This window comes from Talpa occidentalis, unplaced genomic scaffold (genome assembly GCF_014898055.3).
Source record: "Talpa occidentalis isolate TD23 unplaced genomic scaffold, MPIMG_talOcc4v2.1 talOcc4.12, whole genome shotgun sequence".
Taxonomy (NCBI): Eukaryota; Metazoa; Chordata; class Mammalia; order Eulipotyphla; family Talpidae; genus Talpa; species Talpa occidentalis.
This window is the reverse complement of record NW_023601212.1, coordinates 18,225,328-18,240,410: the sequence shown is the minus strand read 5'-3', so window position 1 is coordinate 18,240,410 and position 15,083 is coordinate 18,225,328. Positions and strand designations below refer to the sequence as shown.

Here is a 15,083-nt window from a genome sequence, read left to right as displayed (position 1 = left end):
CATCTTTTAGACCTACCTTTGCCATATCCTTTTGTCTGGTGAAATAGAGAAGAATATCCAGATAAGCATACAATAGGATCTGGCAGAGCTCTAGATCTTTTATGCGGCCCAATAAAATATCAAATACTGGAATCATGACTTCCGGAAATGTTCGAACTTCCTCATCCAAAATCAAGGCTTCAATGACTTCTTCCAGGAACTCAGCCACATCTTCAAAATCTTACAAAAGACAAATATTAGAGGGAAGGCCACATGAATTTTTATGTGCTTTTATATACTAGCTCTTCACTCTTCTGAGACTATTCCTAATGCTACTGGTGTTCAACCCTGAAGGTTGAGACGAGTGCCTTCTTTCTCAATTTCCACCAGAACCACAGTGGTTCTAAGACTTTCTAGTGCAATTAGAGATTTAAATTTCAGAAATAAAAATGCAGAATCTTATAGATCTTGCTTATGTACTCACGGGCTCCTTGGATGGCTTCCAACATCAGATCTACCAGTTGTTCATGGATGTTTTGGTCAACATAGATCTCTGGGGTAAGGAGAACCGTTCGGGTATTGGACACAGTGAGATTTCTGCACTGCACTGCAAAGGGTAGCAGGTTCTCTGGAACTTTGGTAATCTGTAAACAGCATGAAGAAGAGGGAAGAGTCTAGCTTTATGACCTGTAACAAGGGTGGACACAGCAAACAGAATGAGAAAGACACTATGTCCCAAAACAATACTGTTCTCCTGAAGATGCCTGAAAATTCATGAGTTCATTTTTTGATTTAAGGAACCAATAATCTCTTAAAATTACAGTCCTGGAAACGATCAAGCTTAGCCTTTTCTATTTATATCTCAGTGGAAATGAATGTATCATTTTTTTTTTTAGGGTGTGATTTTTTTGAGAGTTATAGAGAAAATAAGGGACACTGGTTCAGGAAGTGGACCCCAAGTCACAGAAAGAAGACTGAAAGTTTAGAAGACAAATAAAAGTGCTCTGATATACTGTTCCAGATATACAATGATATATAGAAATTGATATAAAAGACAATGATCCAACTCTGGCTTTTATGTTAAAGTCATATACAAGAGGAAAATGTAGTACTTAGTGGGGATTATTCCTTACCTCTTCCTTGGCTCTTTGGAAGCAGGAATAAAGGTAACAAAAAATATGCCTCTCCCCTGCATCTCGATCAGCAGAGAGATTCAATGTTGTAGAAGAAGTCATGTTAATCAAGTGGTTGCCTGGATCTTGAAGTAATAAGCGAGCAAAGATGGCCTAGTAAGAGAAACAATGAAAATGCTAAACATTTGCATTTAACCTTAGAAAACCAAGATGTAAAAGGTCATTTTGACAGGTTATTATGAGAATCACAGGATGCAGAGCAAAGGGGAAAAAAGAACCCAGTGTATTGTAACTTTAGATAATATTAGAAAATAACTGCATACATGTAGTTACCATAAATCAAGATCAAGTGTCTATTACAGCCTTGAACACAAAGTAAGCATCAAAAGAATATTTGTTGAATTGGTGTTGAGAAGCAACAATTATACACATATTTGAAAACTATTACTCTGTGTGACTGCTGACCTTATACAGTCTTATATAAAGATAAGTCAAATGTATCCAATTAAACTGTAGTTGTCAAGGGTCTTCCTTACCAAGCTTTCATTTCTCTAATGTTAATGAGATACCTATAAGGTGAAATGCACTTTAAAAAAAAAATTTATTTTTATTTATTTATGCATATAAAAACCAGAGGTTCAAGGGGGCTGGAGGGGTGATAGGATTCACCAGAGACAGAATGGGGAGCAGAACAGGCAGATCTACTGAAATACACTGCTGAGGGGAACAGCGGGTAAAGACAGGAGAAGTCTGCTGCGCCATGTGGGTTTGATCCCTGGCCAGGGATCAAACTCAGGCCGGAGTGGCTGAGACTTTAACCCCTGCACCACCAGAGAGGCCCCAAAATGCACTGTTTAATTTAGGAAAAAACATAAAGAAGGAAGGGATGGCTCTTGCCCTTGAGAACTTAAGAGTCTAACAGGGGAGACAGACAGGAACATTAAAAAAGTCACTACATGAGCTTCTCCCTGGCTTCCTGAAGAGCCACCACCATCCTGAACGACTTAGTAATCATCAGGACCAGGCAGTTCATGACCAATTGACCGCTTTGGTGGAAACAAATGGTTACTGACATCCTTCACCCTGGGAAGGCAACAGTAACTAAGACAGAATTTCAGGAAAAACTAACTAGAATGTACAAGGCCACCCCCAATGTCATCTTTGTATTTGGATGCAGAATCCATTCTGGAGGTGGCATGACAACAAGCATTGGCAGGATTTATGATTCCTTGGATTATGCAAAGAAAAATAAACCCAAACACAGACACGCAAGACTTGGCTTGTATGAGACGAAAAAGACCTTAAGAAAACAGTGAAAGGAATGTGAGAACAGAATGAAGAAAGTCAGGGGAGCGTAAAAGCCAGTGTAGCTGCCGGCAGAAAAAAGGCATAAAGATTCTGCAATGATTATACCTATGGTGATTGTGCAGATTTTTTAAGAGAGGATTAATAAATTAAAACCCTCTAAAAAGCCACACTTTGAGGGAGAAAGGGATGTTCTCACAAGAGATGCACAGATAGATTACTCTAGGAACTCAGAGGAGAGACTAACTTCTACCTGACAAGGCCTTATGAATAAGATGGAATTTCAACTGGATGTTAAAGGATGGGTAGATTTGGACATATGGTCATGGTAGATGAGACAACTCCAAAAGAGGAAGACTACAAAGTGAGAGAGGGAGGTAAGCAAAGTCACAGCTGTTGGAAGAGGAGCAGAGTTATACTGTATGGCTAATTTTGCTGAGGGCGCAGGTAAGGAACAGAAGAATGTTACCTGCTCAACATTGTTCATATCAAGCCAGTCTTGATCTTCCAGGTCTACTGCCATTTCTTCCAAATACACACAACGACTGGGGATGCCATTCCCACTTTTCAAACTTGGATCACCTGGAAATGATTTTAATCAGTTAGGGTATGGATACTGCTTCTACATTATACAGACAACTCATTTTTGACAGCATTTCTCTTGAAGTTTGACTCAGAAACAGTAGTGATCCTGACACAATGCATAGTATCTAAAGATTTAAACTTTTTTACCTCCTAGTCAAAGGGCGTGGGCTTTGTTATACAGTTTATATGACATTTAAATAGTGAACCCCAGACACCAGTACTAACTTTGGGTTTAACAAGAGACAGGGCACAAAGGAAAAATACGGATGCTTCTTGGGGCTTTTTTCTGAATATTCAGATCTCCTTGGAGAAGAAAATGGGTTGGTTACCATTCCCTTTTTTTTTTTTTTAAAGATTTTATTTATTTATGTATACAAGAGCTGGGGTAAAGGCCAGAGGTGTGGGGAATCCTCTCACCAGAGGATTCACCAGACACAGAGTGGAGAACAGCACAGGCAGACTGACTGAAGTACACTGCTAAGGGGAGCAGCGGGCGAGTCAGGAGAGGTCTGCTGCGCCATGTGGGTTGCTCCCTGGCCGGCTGGGGGATCGAATTCGTGCTGCAGAGGCTGTAGACAGCTTCCTAGGTTGCATCTTAACTGCTTGTGCCACCAGGGAGGCCCTCCATTTCCTCTTTAAGGTAGTAAAGGAGGTAGCTATATGGCCTAGTCACTATCAAAATGGGAATGAAAATTGTATTAGTGTCTAAATACTATTTTAGTTCACACCAGAGTTTCACTGAAATCTAAACCCTGTGTTCTAGGGAGTGTGGAGGATTTTTATAACCACGAGATAACAACAGGTTTCTAAGAGCAAGTCCCTAACCCAGGCAGAGTAATGAATAGAGTGGCTCCGAGTCTGTAACTCACTGTTGTCCAGAGTAATGAGGAAGATCCTTTGGATCATGTGATTGATGTTGAGTTGCTCACATATTTCCTGCTGTGAACGAAATGAGCGACTAATCTCAGCCACAGAGTAATCAAATTCATCCAGGCTCTCTGACACACTGTTATCTGAGTCATCTGGGCTAGCTGGGAGTTCATCTGCCAGAGAACATAAGACATAAACAGAGAGAACTAAGTATACTATCAAAAATAATAGATATAACCAAGACGATGATAATTTTAGGTAAAAACAAGTGAATTATACCATTAGTGAGCACCTCAAGTCAGGTGACTTTTTTTTTTTTTTTTAAAGATTTATTTATTTATACAAGCACTGGGTACAGTCAGAAGCACAGGAGGGTAAGAGAATTCACCAGAGCCAGAGCAGGGAACAGAACAGGCAGACAGACGAAGTACACTGCTGAGGGGAGCAGCGGGCGGCAGGAGAGGTCTGTGCGCCATGTGGGACCCTCTCTCGGCGGCCGGGGATCGAACCGGTGCTGCAGAGGCTGCGGGCAGCTTCGCAGCCCAGCGCTCAACCGCTGCGCCACCAAGGGAGGCCCCAGGTGACATCTTAAGTACAGGATTCTGAAATCCCTGTATAAATCCTATGAGTTTTACAAAGTGAAAGTTTTATTTTTCCTACTCATTATTAATTATACCGCAGGCTGCCCAAAACAGTAATATTATCTTCCATACAGAATCCTAGTGGATAAAAAAATTAACCAACAGATCAAAATGCTTCTAAAAGGCTACTTCTTAATTTCAAGAGAACACATTTTGTTTGAATAATTCTAAATGTTACAAGAAAATATAATAAAAAGTCTCCTCTGAACCAATTCTGTAAGGACAACTACTTAATTTAAAAGTGCTCCAGATTATTTTTTCTCCTCTGCTGATGCTCATGCTTACTATTGTGATTTTTAGTTTTCAGTTTTGAAAAATGGGATCATTACCATATATGCTGCTTTTTAATTTTTTTAAGATTTATTTATTTACACATACAAGATCTGGGGCACAGGCCAGAGGTGCAGGAGGTGAGAGGATTCACCAGACACCGAGTGGGGAGCAGAACAGGCAGACGGACGGAAATACACTGCTGAGGGGAGCAGCGGGCAAGGCAGGAGAGGTCTGCCGCACCATGTGGGTATCTCCCTGGCCGGCCAGGAATCGAACCCATGCTGCAGAGGCTGTGGACAGCCTCACAGTGCTGTGCTCAATCTGCTGCGCCACTGGGGAGGCCCTATATGCTGCTTTTTAGCCTGCTTTAGAAATGTAATCAGCACTAACACCTTTCTCTGTTAGGCTGTTTATAGGACTACCTGTATTGCACTGCAATGTGCACTGTGATTTATCCTGTTACACTTTTTTTTGGTGCACTTACTATGAATATTTCTGTAGGATAAATTCACAGGAGAAAATTGCTGAGTCAAAAGAACTTCAATATTTAAAAGTTAACTTATACTACCAAATCACCTTCAGAAAGATTGCTCTAATTGACAAATTCACCAACAGTATGATAGCGCCTGTTTATATCTTCACAAAATTTCGTAAGTAAAAAACCATGTGAGGGGCCTCCCTGGTGGTGCAGCAGGTTGAGCGCCGGACTGTGAAGCCGTCTGCAGCCTCTGCAGAGCTGGTTTGATTCTGGCTGGCCAGGGAGAATCCCACATAGAGCAGCAGGCTTCTTCTGTCTCCCCCTCTGCTCCCTTCAGCAGTGTATTTCGGTTGTCTGCTTGTTCTGCTCCTCGCTCTGTCTCTGGTGAATCCTCTCACCCTCCCGACACTCTGGCCTATACCCCAGCTCTTGTATAAATAGAAATAAATCTTTTTAAAAAACCACCAACAACAAAAAAAAACCACAACACCCCCCCCACCCCCCCATGTAATAGGCAGCTCTTCTGCCAGCCTGTGACTATGCAGGTGTTTCTTTTCACAAACCTCTCTCTTTGCAGAGCAGCAGTGGCAGCTCTCCTGCCCATGTGTGACTATGTAGATGATTCTTTTTCTCTCTTTCGTAATAAACCTGTCCCTTCAAAATGTAGAAAAAAAAAATCAAACCAAAACAATAACAAAAACCCAAACTCTGTTTGTTGTTTTAATAGCGTTTCCATATTAGTGAGACTAGATTTTTTAATAATTTCATTATCCTATATAAATTGCTTGTTTATATCTTTTGGGCTTTCCCCCTTTGATTTGTTACTTTCTTATTGACTGAGTCCCTTTACTTTTTTATAAAGCAACTTAAATAGTGCTTCCCATGCTGAAGAACTATGAAAGCAGTGTTGTTCACTTAAAGCCATATAGGACTCTGATTCTCTCTGCTGACAGAATGGTTAGTCTTAAAATCCAAGTACAACTCTCAGCAAGTAAGAGCTGCTTCAGTGTGGTGCGTTTATTAAAAGTGACGCTAAATACAGGAGGTCAAAGGTTTTGGTGGAGTGCTAACTGTTGGTGAAAAACAGGTTAGGCCTGATGGCACGACAAACAAAGAGGGTGAGGGCCAAAACAGTAACAGAAGGGCAAGTACCTGATTGGTCCCCACTGCCTGGTGCCTGCAACACTCCCGACTATAGCTGGTCTTCTGTGAGTTTACAGCCAGGACAAACCTCCTGCCACTCTGTTCCTGCACTGTTAAGTCTTCTTCTGAATTCCAAGGGTGATAGGTGCAAAGAATCTATTTAGCAAAATCTTCCTCAACTATATACACACAAATTATATTTTCCCCAGAGACAGAGTGGGGAACAGAACAAGCAGACTGACCGAAATACACTGCTGAGGGGAGCAGTGGGTGAGACAGGAGAAGTCTGCTGCGCCACATGGATTGCTCCCTGGCAGGCTGGGGATTGAACTCGTGCTGCAGAAGCTGCGGATTGCTTCATAGTGCATTGCTTAACCCCCTGCGCCACCAGGGTGGCCCTCCATTGCCTTATTTTTCCTAATTCTCATTCTTTTCTACAATCTTCTAACCCAAGGGTTCCCATTTGGAGCCTGTAGTTAAGAATTATGGGTGAGATTTCAGAGACAGACCCAGCACCTACTCTTTCTATGACGTTAAAAAGTCAACCTTGCATTTACCTTCTCCTTGCTTCATCCATCACCCTGTCTGCTACTCAATTGTCTTGCCCTTACCACTTTTTTATTCAACCCTAGTCAGTTAGCAAGGCCACAAGTCAACTACGCATCTGTTTTTGAAATAAACAAAATAAAGGGAAAATATAAACATGTCTCCTTTCCTAAAAATGACAAGCATTATTCTCTTTGGAGGGAGGAGAAGGGGAGCAATTTCTGGCTTCAAAGACTATGAGTTGCTTTGGAAGACTAAGGTTGAGAAATAGAGTTCTAATCCTCTAGTCTATATGTCTCCTCATAGAAAGATGCTAGAGTGATCTTAATTTTGGTCCTAGGTGAGGAAAACTATTTTTCTAATTAGTGAGATAGTCTGATTTTGTTTTTTCATATTAAGGCTACAGATAAGATTTCTAGAAGTCTGTCCTTTTGTAGCAGTAAATTTACAAAAGAAGTCATTCTGTGGAAGGGAAGAAGCATTTTGCTTAAGAGACTCTGAAATACTGGGTTTAAGACTATCTTATTATTTGTCTATAGGTCAAAAAGTTTTTAAAAATTTTTCCTTTTACACATCTGCTTTCTACAGCTACCTGTGACTTGCTTTTTATATCTATACCTAAAACCTCAGTTTCCTATATGAAAAAGATTTAAGTAGTTTTTGCTAGGTGATTTTAAAAATAAAACAGCTTGGCAGCTTTGGAATCACAATTGCCATCTGTTACTATGGAACCATCCGTTATCTCATCTCTTTTTGTATTGGGGGTGGATAAGAAAGAGAGGACCCCAAAACAAAACCAAGACAAATGAACAACAACAACAACAACAACAACAAAAAAAAAAACCAACTTCTGCCCTAAGTAAGTAAGCAAAACACAACTTCTGCCCCAAATTTAATTCTACTTGCAATTAAGGACCCAAAGATTACTTAATTTGGGAAGACCCCATTCCAGGTTATCTCGTCTGCTGCTACTAGCTCCTCCACTTACCAGATTGCTGCTTCAGCTGCTCTTTTTGGATTGCTGCAAACTGCTTGGCATCAGCCAGGGAGCCAAAAAGAGCAGCAAAGGGGTTACTTGAGATGTTGTTGTTATTTTCCTGGTCTGTCATTTCACTTTAAAGTATCCTCCATCCAGGCCTGGGGGAGGGGCTACAAAAGGAACAGGTATTAACGACAAAGGGCAGATAACACAACAGCTATAATATATATCCATAGTTGTTTCTTTCCCCATTTCTCAAATACAATATATCTAGGAAGGCTTTGGGTAAGACTTCCCAATTCTTCAAGCTGTTTCAAGATTCAAGCCATTTTTGGTAAAGTGGACAAGGTAGCCTGATTTGGGGACAGTTAAAACCAAACAGCTTAAAAAAGGCTTGGCTGGAATTCACTTATCTGTTATTATGTTTCCATTTGCTACACCTCTTTAAAATAGATTAAATAAAAAGAATTACTGAGGTCAAAGAGGACATTCACCTAATTGTAACAACTATGTAGCACTGAAACATAATATGGCAAGAACTATGGATTTCCCATATATATTTAGGCTGGCCAACTAGTTCTCATCATGGTGAGCATAAGGTGATGCTTGCTCAGGATTCTACGACTTAGGGTTGGAGCTGATAATTCCTAAGCTATATGCAAACTAAATGTAAGCCTCTATCTCAGGCATAGAATAGTAAATCAGGACAGAAACCAGATTAGCAAGATGTTGTGGGTTTTAAATATATATCAAGCAGTCTATCTCTATTCCTTGGCTTACAACTACTGATATTTCTTCCATTAGAAACTAAATGATCTTGGCTTAATTTTACATTTAACTTTTGCTACTTATCTGACTTTATATAGCACTAAAGAAACAAAAATCCCACTTCTCAGGTCTGAAGTGTAATACGAAGTAGATATGTACCTCAACAGTATTTAATGAAGCTGACTGAGCCTGCATTTGCACTCTTCTGATTACATTTCCTCATTGAAGTGCCAAGGGGCCTCTGTGGCACAATGGGATGATCAGAGCTCCCTTTGAAAGGCTTTCTCCCCTTTCTGAATTTTAAGGCCACAACATAGAAATACAACCCTGAAAAGGGTGGGAAAAGATAAAGGGTATGAATATTCTCCTAGTAAGAATACAGAACTGCTACCAAGGACAGAGGCCTTAGAAGGAGTGGGGGGAGAGTAAAAGGGGAAAGAGAAAAACAGACCATTTGGTCTACTTTATTGAGGTCAGACTCCTTGCATAATCGTATCATCAAAAGCTAATGTAAGTTGGAAAAGTTACCCTCAGTTTTTGGAGGAAGAGACTATAATACTTCTTCACAATTCTGAGGCATCTCCACCAGTTGCTTCATGCTCCTCTGTTGTGTTTTCTGCATAAGAGCTAATGGCTAATTAGTTGCAATGACTTAGGCAGACAGTCTAGTCTCCTCTCAGTATGGTGCTGGGCTTTATTGCTTCAAGGAACTGAACTGTTAGATGTTGCTCTATGTATTTTACTTTTGTTATATAGAACTTAGTTGAGCTTAATAATGGAAAAAAGAAAGACAGCATATTTAGTGTTGGAATTAACAACAATCCTTGAGAGGACATTCCCCCCTCTAACCACTGCATAAGCTTATTACCCCTAACTCATGAACAGGCGCCAGGAACTGACTCATTGTTAGCTCCACCACCCTAGCCTAAGGTACCCTAAGGACCAGAGTGTCTTGAGCTTCTGTTGCTTTCTGAAATATTATCCTTTTTTTCAACATGATATCCCATGTTATTCCTTTGGGATCCCTCTCCTTCCCAATCATGTGTTTAGAAGAGGATGATCTCACCCACTCGAAAAAGGCATGTGGGTCTGGCCTGGCCAAAAATATTACAGCATTCTCTGGCCACAGTAACTGATTCAGGAGTGGGTACAGGATCCTAACACGGCCTCTCAGAGTCACTTAACACTAGTTTCAGAACTTCAGTTGAATATAACGAAAAGGGAACAATTTTGTTTCTACTTGGATTGCTAGGTTAATAAGATATAAACCCAAGTTGCCATCTTTGCACCACCTAGAAATGGTCTAGCCTAAAACTAAGTCAACATATAGGAAAACAGAGTTAACAGACGGAAACTCTTTTCAGGCATAAAAGTCAATAAATTCTCCCAGATTGCATAAGTCAGTTTGGAAGGATTTTTAAAAACACAACTGTTAAGAGTTCAGATTAATACAAAGCAGACACATCACCTGTACCAACTATGAGGGAAGGAAGTTGAAAGCCAGGAAAATAGAACACATAACACTGGCAGGTGCTTAAAACTATTATGATAGATAGCAAGGAATTATCATTATAAATGGAATTATCTTCTCCTTTCTTAATACTATACTTTATGTTATATAAAGTAGCTTCCCATTACACTTTATCAATATTAAAAGGATTTAAAATTTTTCTTCATTGTCTTCCTAATGCATATCTTCTACCTTACTAGATGGCAAGAATCTGAGTACGGGTACATATTTAATTATTTTTCTTCTGTCTGGCATTATATATTATAATCATGAAATCCCAAATAAATATTTATTGAAGGATTCAATCATATGTGCAATTACTCTTAACCTCCTGTAATCAATAGAAGTACCCACAATCCTATTTTAAGGTAAGGGTTTTACTCTTTGTCTTGGGTTGAAGTAGAAGATCTAGTTACTGGGCCAGATACTTGTGGCCTTTTGGTATTTTAGTTCTATTTCAGAATAGATCAGAGATAAATCTATTCTTATCTCTGTTGTCTGTCTTTGAAAAAAGTGTTTCGCTTATCTACCTAAATTCATCTTCCCCTATGTACTTCTGTGCACAAGCTATTTTTATAGAAAAGAAGGCTAATACTGTGCACACTCACTTACAGAGAAGTTCTACAGGTTCTCTCACTGATGGGAATCTTTGTGGAGATGTCAGTGGTCTTATAAGTACAAAGAGTACCTGGATAGTACCCACTCCAAAAGAAAATGCTGATAACATGGAACCTTGATATTTTGTTGACTTTAACATTCAACAACGTCAGTGAAGATTTATATAGTCTTCTATTTACAACTGTCATAGGGACACAACACTATTCTGTTGTCAGCCTTTGAAATGATACAACCATCAACCCTTAGAAATTTTTGCATTTGGTTCACCTTAAATCTATAATAGTTGTCTACCACTAGCCATACAAAATTCTCTCCGTGATTAAATCTTTTGTTGATGGGAAGTAGTGCTAATCCCTAATGGCCACTGAAGCTCCTGAAGCGCTTGAAGACTTGAGCACACAAATGTTTTAGCATAAGGCTTGGTATTAATTTTAAACAGGAATAATGGGATATTTCACAAAACTGGGATCGTCAAAATCAAACACTATTCAGTCATACTCCATAAAGTCTCTGTCTTGATAATAAATAAATTAAATCAAAAGAGGATTTAGAAAAAATGTTTTCATTGTTACATGTTACACCCACTAATCTTTTCAGGCCCCTGTAATGTGGCGACAGAGTCTTTCAACACATCAGCAAGCTACAAGAATCTCATGCAATCAAAAAACAGACAGCATTCCTTCCTGGGTCCGATTTTATCTCAAAAGTGCTCACACCTAGAACCAAAATAGACCATGACAGTGACTTTAAACACAGGCTCATTTTGAGATCGGAAAAACTGCTCCCAAAGAAAAGGCCCATCAAATACAAGCACCTGATATGGTTGCTCAATTTTAGAAGTGTCTTCTACAACCAGTGGCTGAGGGAACAGAGTACAGAAAGTTGAGTGGTGAACTAACCTTTTGTCTTAAGCAATGTCAACAGTTTCCCATATGTATTAAACTGGTTTGATTACTACGACTTGGGCTTAATTTTATCTTCTCTGGCATCTGGCTATCTGTTGTCTACTCTTCGAATTTTATCCCTCCAGGTTCCATAAGGGATCCGCCGCGAACAGGGAGACCCACCCACTCCGCGCACGTTCTAGAGAAAGGAAAGCTAACGCAAGGTCGGCACTCCAGCCTTCTCCAGAAGAGCACGGCAGAGAGCAGGAGTGAGGTCAGAAGCTGGCGCACTGTAAGGGGTTCCCAAACCGACAGGGTCGAAGTTCACGAAGGAGAGGGTCAGTGGTCAGGACAGCACAGAAGGAATTTGGAGGCAATAACCCAGAGGCCAGGGCCAGGAGAAAGAAATGCCATCGCAGATTCAACGACCCCCTCCCCTCGAGTTACCTCCTTTCTTACCAGAGCCAGAACGGCCAGCAGCGACGACACGACAGAGTCTCAGTGGCCGAAGGGTCCCCACTTCCGACTCAGCACGGCAACCGGAGATGACATCAGCACTGGGCGCCACTCGGGTGGAAACTCAACTGCGCGCCGGAAACTGGGCCAGACGCACCAAACAGGCGCGCAAAGTCCTCTGCGGCCCCGGCGTTTGCTACCCGGGGGCGGGGCGGAAGTGGCCGGGGCGGACTGGGGAGCGGGGCGGAGCTCAGGGAACTGGCAGGGCTTGGAAACCTGTGTCTCCTAAAGTAAGATAAGACCTGTTGCTGCCTGCCTCTGCGGGGAGCAAACCCTGTGGGCTTCTGCTTTCTGTTTTCCCGAGCGGTCTTAGACCTTTTGAATCAGGTCCTGTTGCTCTTCTAGAGTGTTACCATCTATGAAGCAACGACAACAGCAATAACAGTAATAACAATAACGAGGTTTTGCGCCCTTTATATTGTTAGGTGCCAGGCAGCAGCACTGAGGAAAGTAAGTTGGCAGCTCTCCTGCCCGCCTGTGTCTATGCAGGCATCTCTTTCTTTCCTTTATAATATAATAAACTTACCCTTTTGGATATGTATGAAAAAATACGTTATCTCTGATTGGATTTCTTTTCTTTTTTATATTAATTTTTTTATTTTTTTACATCATTGTTCATTTTTATTTTTTTTTTAAAGATTTATTTATTTGTTTGTTTGTTTGTTTATTTATACAAGCACTGGGTACAGTCAGAAGCGCGGGAGGGTGAGAGAATTCACCAGAGCCAGAGCGGGGAGCAGAGCAGGCAGAAGGACCGAAGTACACTGCTGAGGGGAGCAGCGGGCGGCAGGAGAGGTCAGCGCGCCATGTGGGACCCTCCTCCAGTGGCCAGGGAGTAGCTGGGGATTGAACCGGCACTGCAGAGGCTGCGGGCAGCTTCGCATCCCAGCGCTTAACCTCTGTGCCACCAGGGAGGCCCCATTGTTCATTTTTAAACAATATTTGCTTCCCCCCCACCCCCTCAGGTGCTCAGGTGTAGTCCCCATAGAGTTTCCTTCACGAATGCACTGTTTTCTTATCTGTAATTTGGAGACAATACACGTCCTACCAGGTTACTTTTTTTTTTTTTTTTTTTTTTTTGGGACCCTCGCCGGTGGCCGGGGATCGAACTGGCGCTGCAGAGGCTGTGGGCAGCCTCGCAACCCAGAGCCCAACTGCTGCGCCACCAGGGGAGGCTGCCTACCAGATTACTTTGAGGTACACAAAGGTAATGGGAGTAAAATACTTTCAAGTGAAAAGATAAGTCATAAAATGTGATAAAATATTTGTAAATCATACAGCTGGTAAAGGACTAATACCCACTATGTATAAAAAGCTTGTGCAAATTGATTTTTAAAAAGCCCCAATGCGATTAAAAATGGGCAGTGGACTTGAATAAGCATTTCTCTAAGATATGATATATGAATGGTCTATGAGCCCAGGAAATATGCTAAACATAATTAATCAATAATGCAAAGTAAGTTCCAGCCACAAGGTACTGCCACCACACACCCATTAGGAAGGCTATTATAAAAAACAAAACAAGTGGGGCCTCCCCTGGTGGCGCAGGCAGTTGAGCGCTGCGCTGTGATACTGTCTGTAGTCTCGGCAGCACGGGTTCAATCCCAAAGGGCTGGTGAGGGTTCCACATGGCATGGCAGACATCTCCTGTCTCGCCCGCTGCTCCCCTCAGCAGTGTGTTCTGACGAAGTCAGTCTGCCTGTTCTGTTCCCCTCTCTGTCTCCGGTGAATCCCTCACTCCCTCCGGCGCATCTGGTCTGTATCCCGGATCTTCTATAAATAAATCTTTAAAAAACAAACAAACAAACAACAAGAACAACAACAACAAAAAAACCAACAACAAAGCAACTGAAAAATAATTGTTGATAAGGATATGGAGAAATAGGAATCATAGTGGTTCTTCAAGAAGTTGAAGATGGAATTACCATGTGATGCAGCAATTCCACTTTTGGGTTTATCCCTAAAAGAATTGCAGTAGGACTCAAAAATATTATTGTACATGAGTGTTCATAGCAACATTATTCATGATAGCCAAAATGTGGAAACAACCAAAAAAAATCCATCAAAAGATGAATGACTGAATTAACAGAAATGTGACATATATATATGTAATTGACTATTATTCAACTTTAAAAGGAAAGAAATTCTGATGTATGTCACAATATGGAGGGACCTTGGAAACACCGTGCTATGTGAAATAAACCAGACCCAGAGGAGCGACTATCATACGGTTCCATTTATTTATAGTACCTAAAACATGCAAATTCATAGAAACAGAAAGTAGAATATAGGTTATTTGGGGGAGCTGGTGAGAAGGAGGAAAGGTGAATTATTTTTTAATGCACACAAAGTTTGTTTAGGATGATGAAAATGTTCTGAAAATGGACAGTGGTGATAGTTGTACAATATTGAGAATGCATTTAATGTCACTGAATACATTGTCACACAATGCAAATATATCATGGTTCAGCAATTCCATTTATTTGTATTTGTTACAAATAATCTCAAGCATGTTCCCAATGACAATTATTGTTATAGCTGAAACTATAAAACTTCATAAACTATAAAAAGATATGAGAAATATTTGTAGGGCTGGGTTTGGCAAAGAGTTCTTAAGCCAGGACACCAAAAACACAATCCATAAAAGGAAAAATATGGGTAAAATAAAATTCATTAAAATTAAAAATTCTTGCATTTCAAAAGGTACTATTAAGTAAATGAAAAGATAAACTACAAATTGGTAGATATATTTGTAAGTCATATAATTAGTAAAAGAATTGTACTCAAATATATATAAGAACCCTTACAATTCAATAGGAGATAAAATAAGGAGATAAAAAACCCGATTAAAAAAA

The 15,083-nt window shown here is 40.6% G+C and overlaps 2 protein-coding genes across 7 annotated transcripts in view; one reads left to right on the top strand and one right to left on the bottom strand.

Moving 5' to 3' along the window:
* Positions 1-12,271, bottom strand: part of UBE4A (ubiquitination factor E4A) — a 32,810-nt gene extending 20,539 nt beyond the window's left edge. Inside the window, exons 1-9 of one of the 6 annotated variants that reach the window (XM_037505366.2) lie at positions 12,172-12,271; positions 9,229-9,468; positions 8,860-9,027; positions 7,942-8,102; positions 3,872-4,045; positions 2,887-2,999; positions 1,113-1,265; positions 464-623; positions 17-219 (exon numbers count right to left, since the gene is read on the bottom strand). In XM_037505366.2, coding sequence (XP_037361263.1) covers positions 17-219; positions 464-623; positions 1,113-1,265; positions 2,887-2,999; positions 3,872-4,045; positions 7,942-8,062 — 924 coding nt within the window. In that variant the 5' untranslated portion in view covers positions 8,063-8,102; positions 8,860-9,027; positions 9,229-9,468; positions 12,172-12,271. The remainder of the gene's footprint in view (positions 1-16; positions 220-463; positions 624-1,112; positions 1,266-2,886; positions 3,000-3,871; positions 4,046-7,941; positions 8,103-8,859; positions 9,028-9,228; positions 9,469-12,171) is intronic. The other 5 variants (XM_037505368.2, XM_037505369.2, XM_054693136.1 and 2 more) reach the window with 5 other exon arrangements.
* On the top strand, positions 2,174-2,428 carry LOC119240726 (40S ribosomal protein S24-like). Its single transcript, XM_037505371.1, has one exon. The coding sequence runs from the start codon at positions 2,174-2,176 to the stop codon at positions 2,426-2,428; it is 255 nt and encodes an 84-aa protein (XP_037361268.1).
* Positions 12,272-15,083: the final 2,812 nt, after the last annotated feature.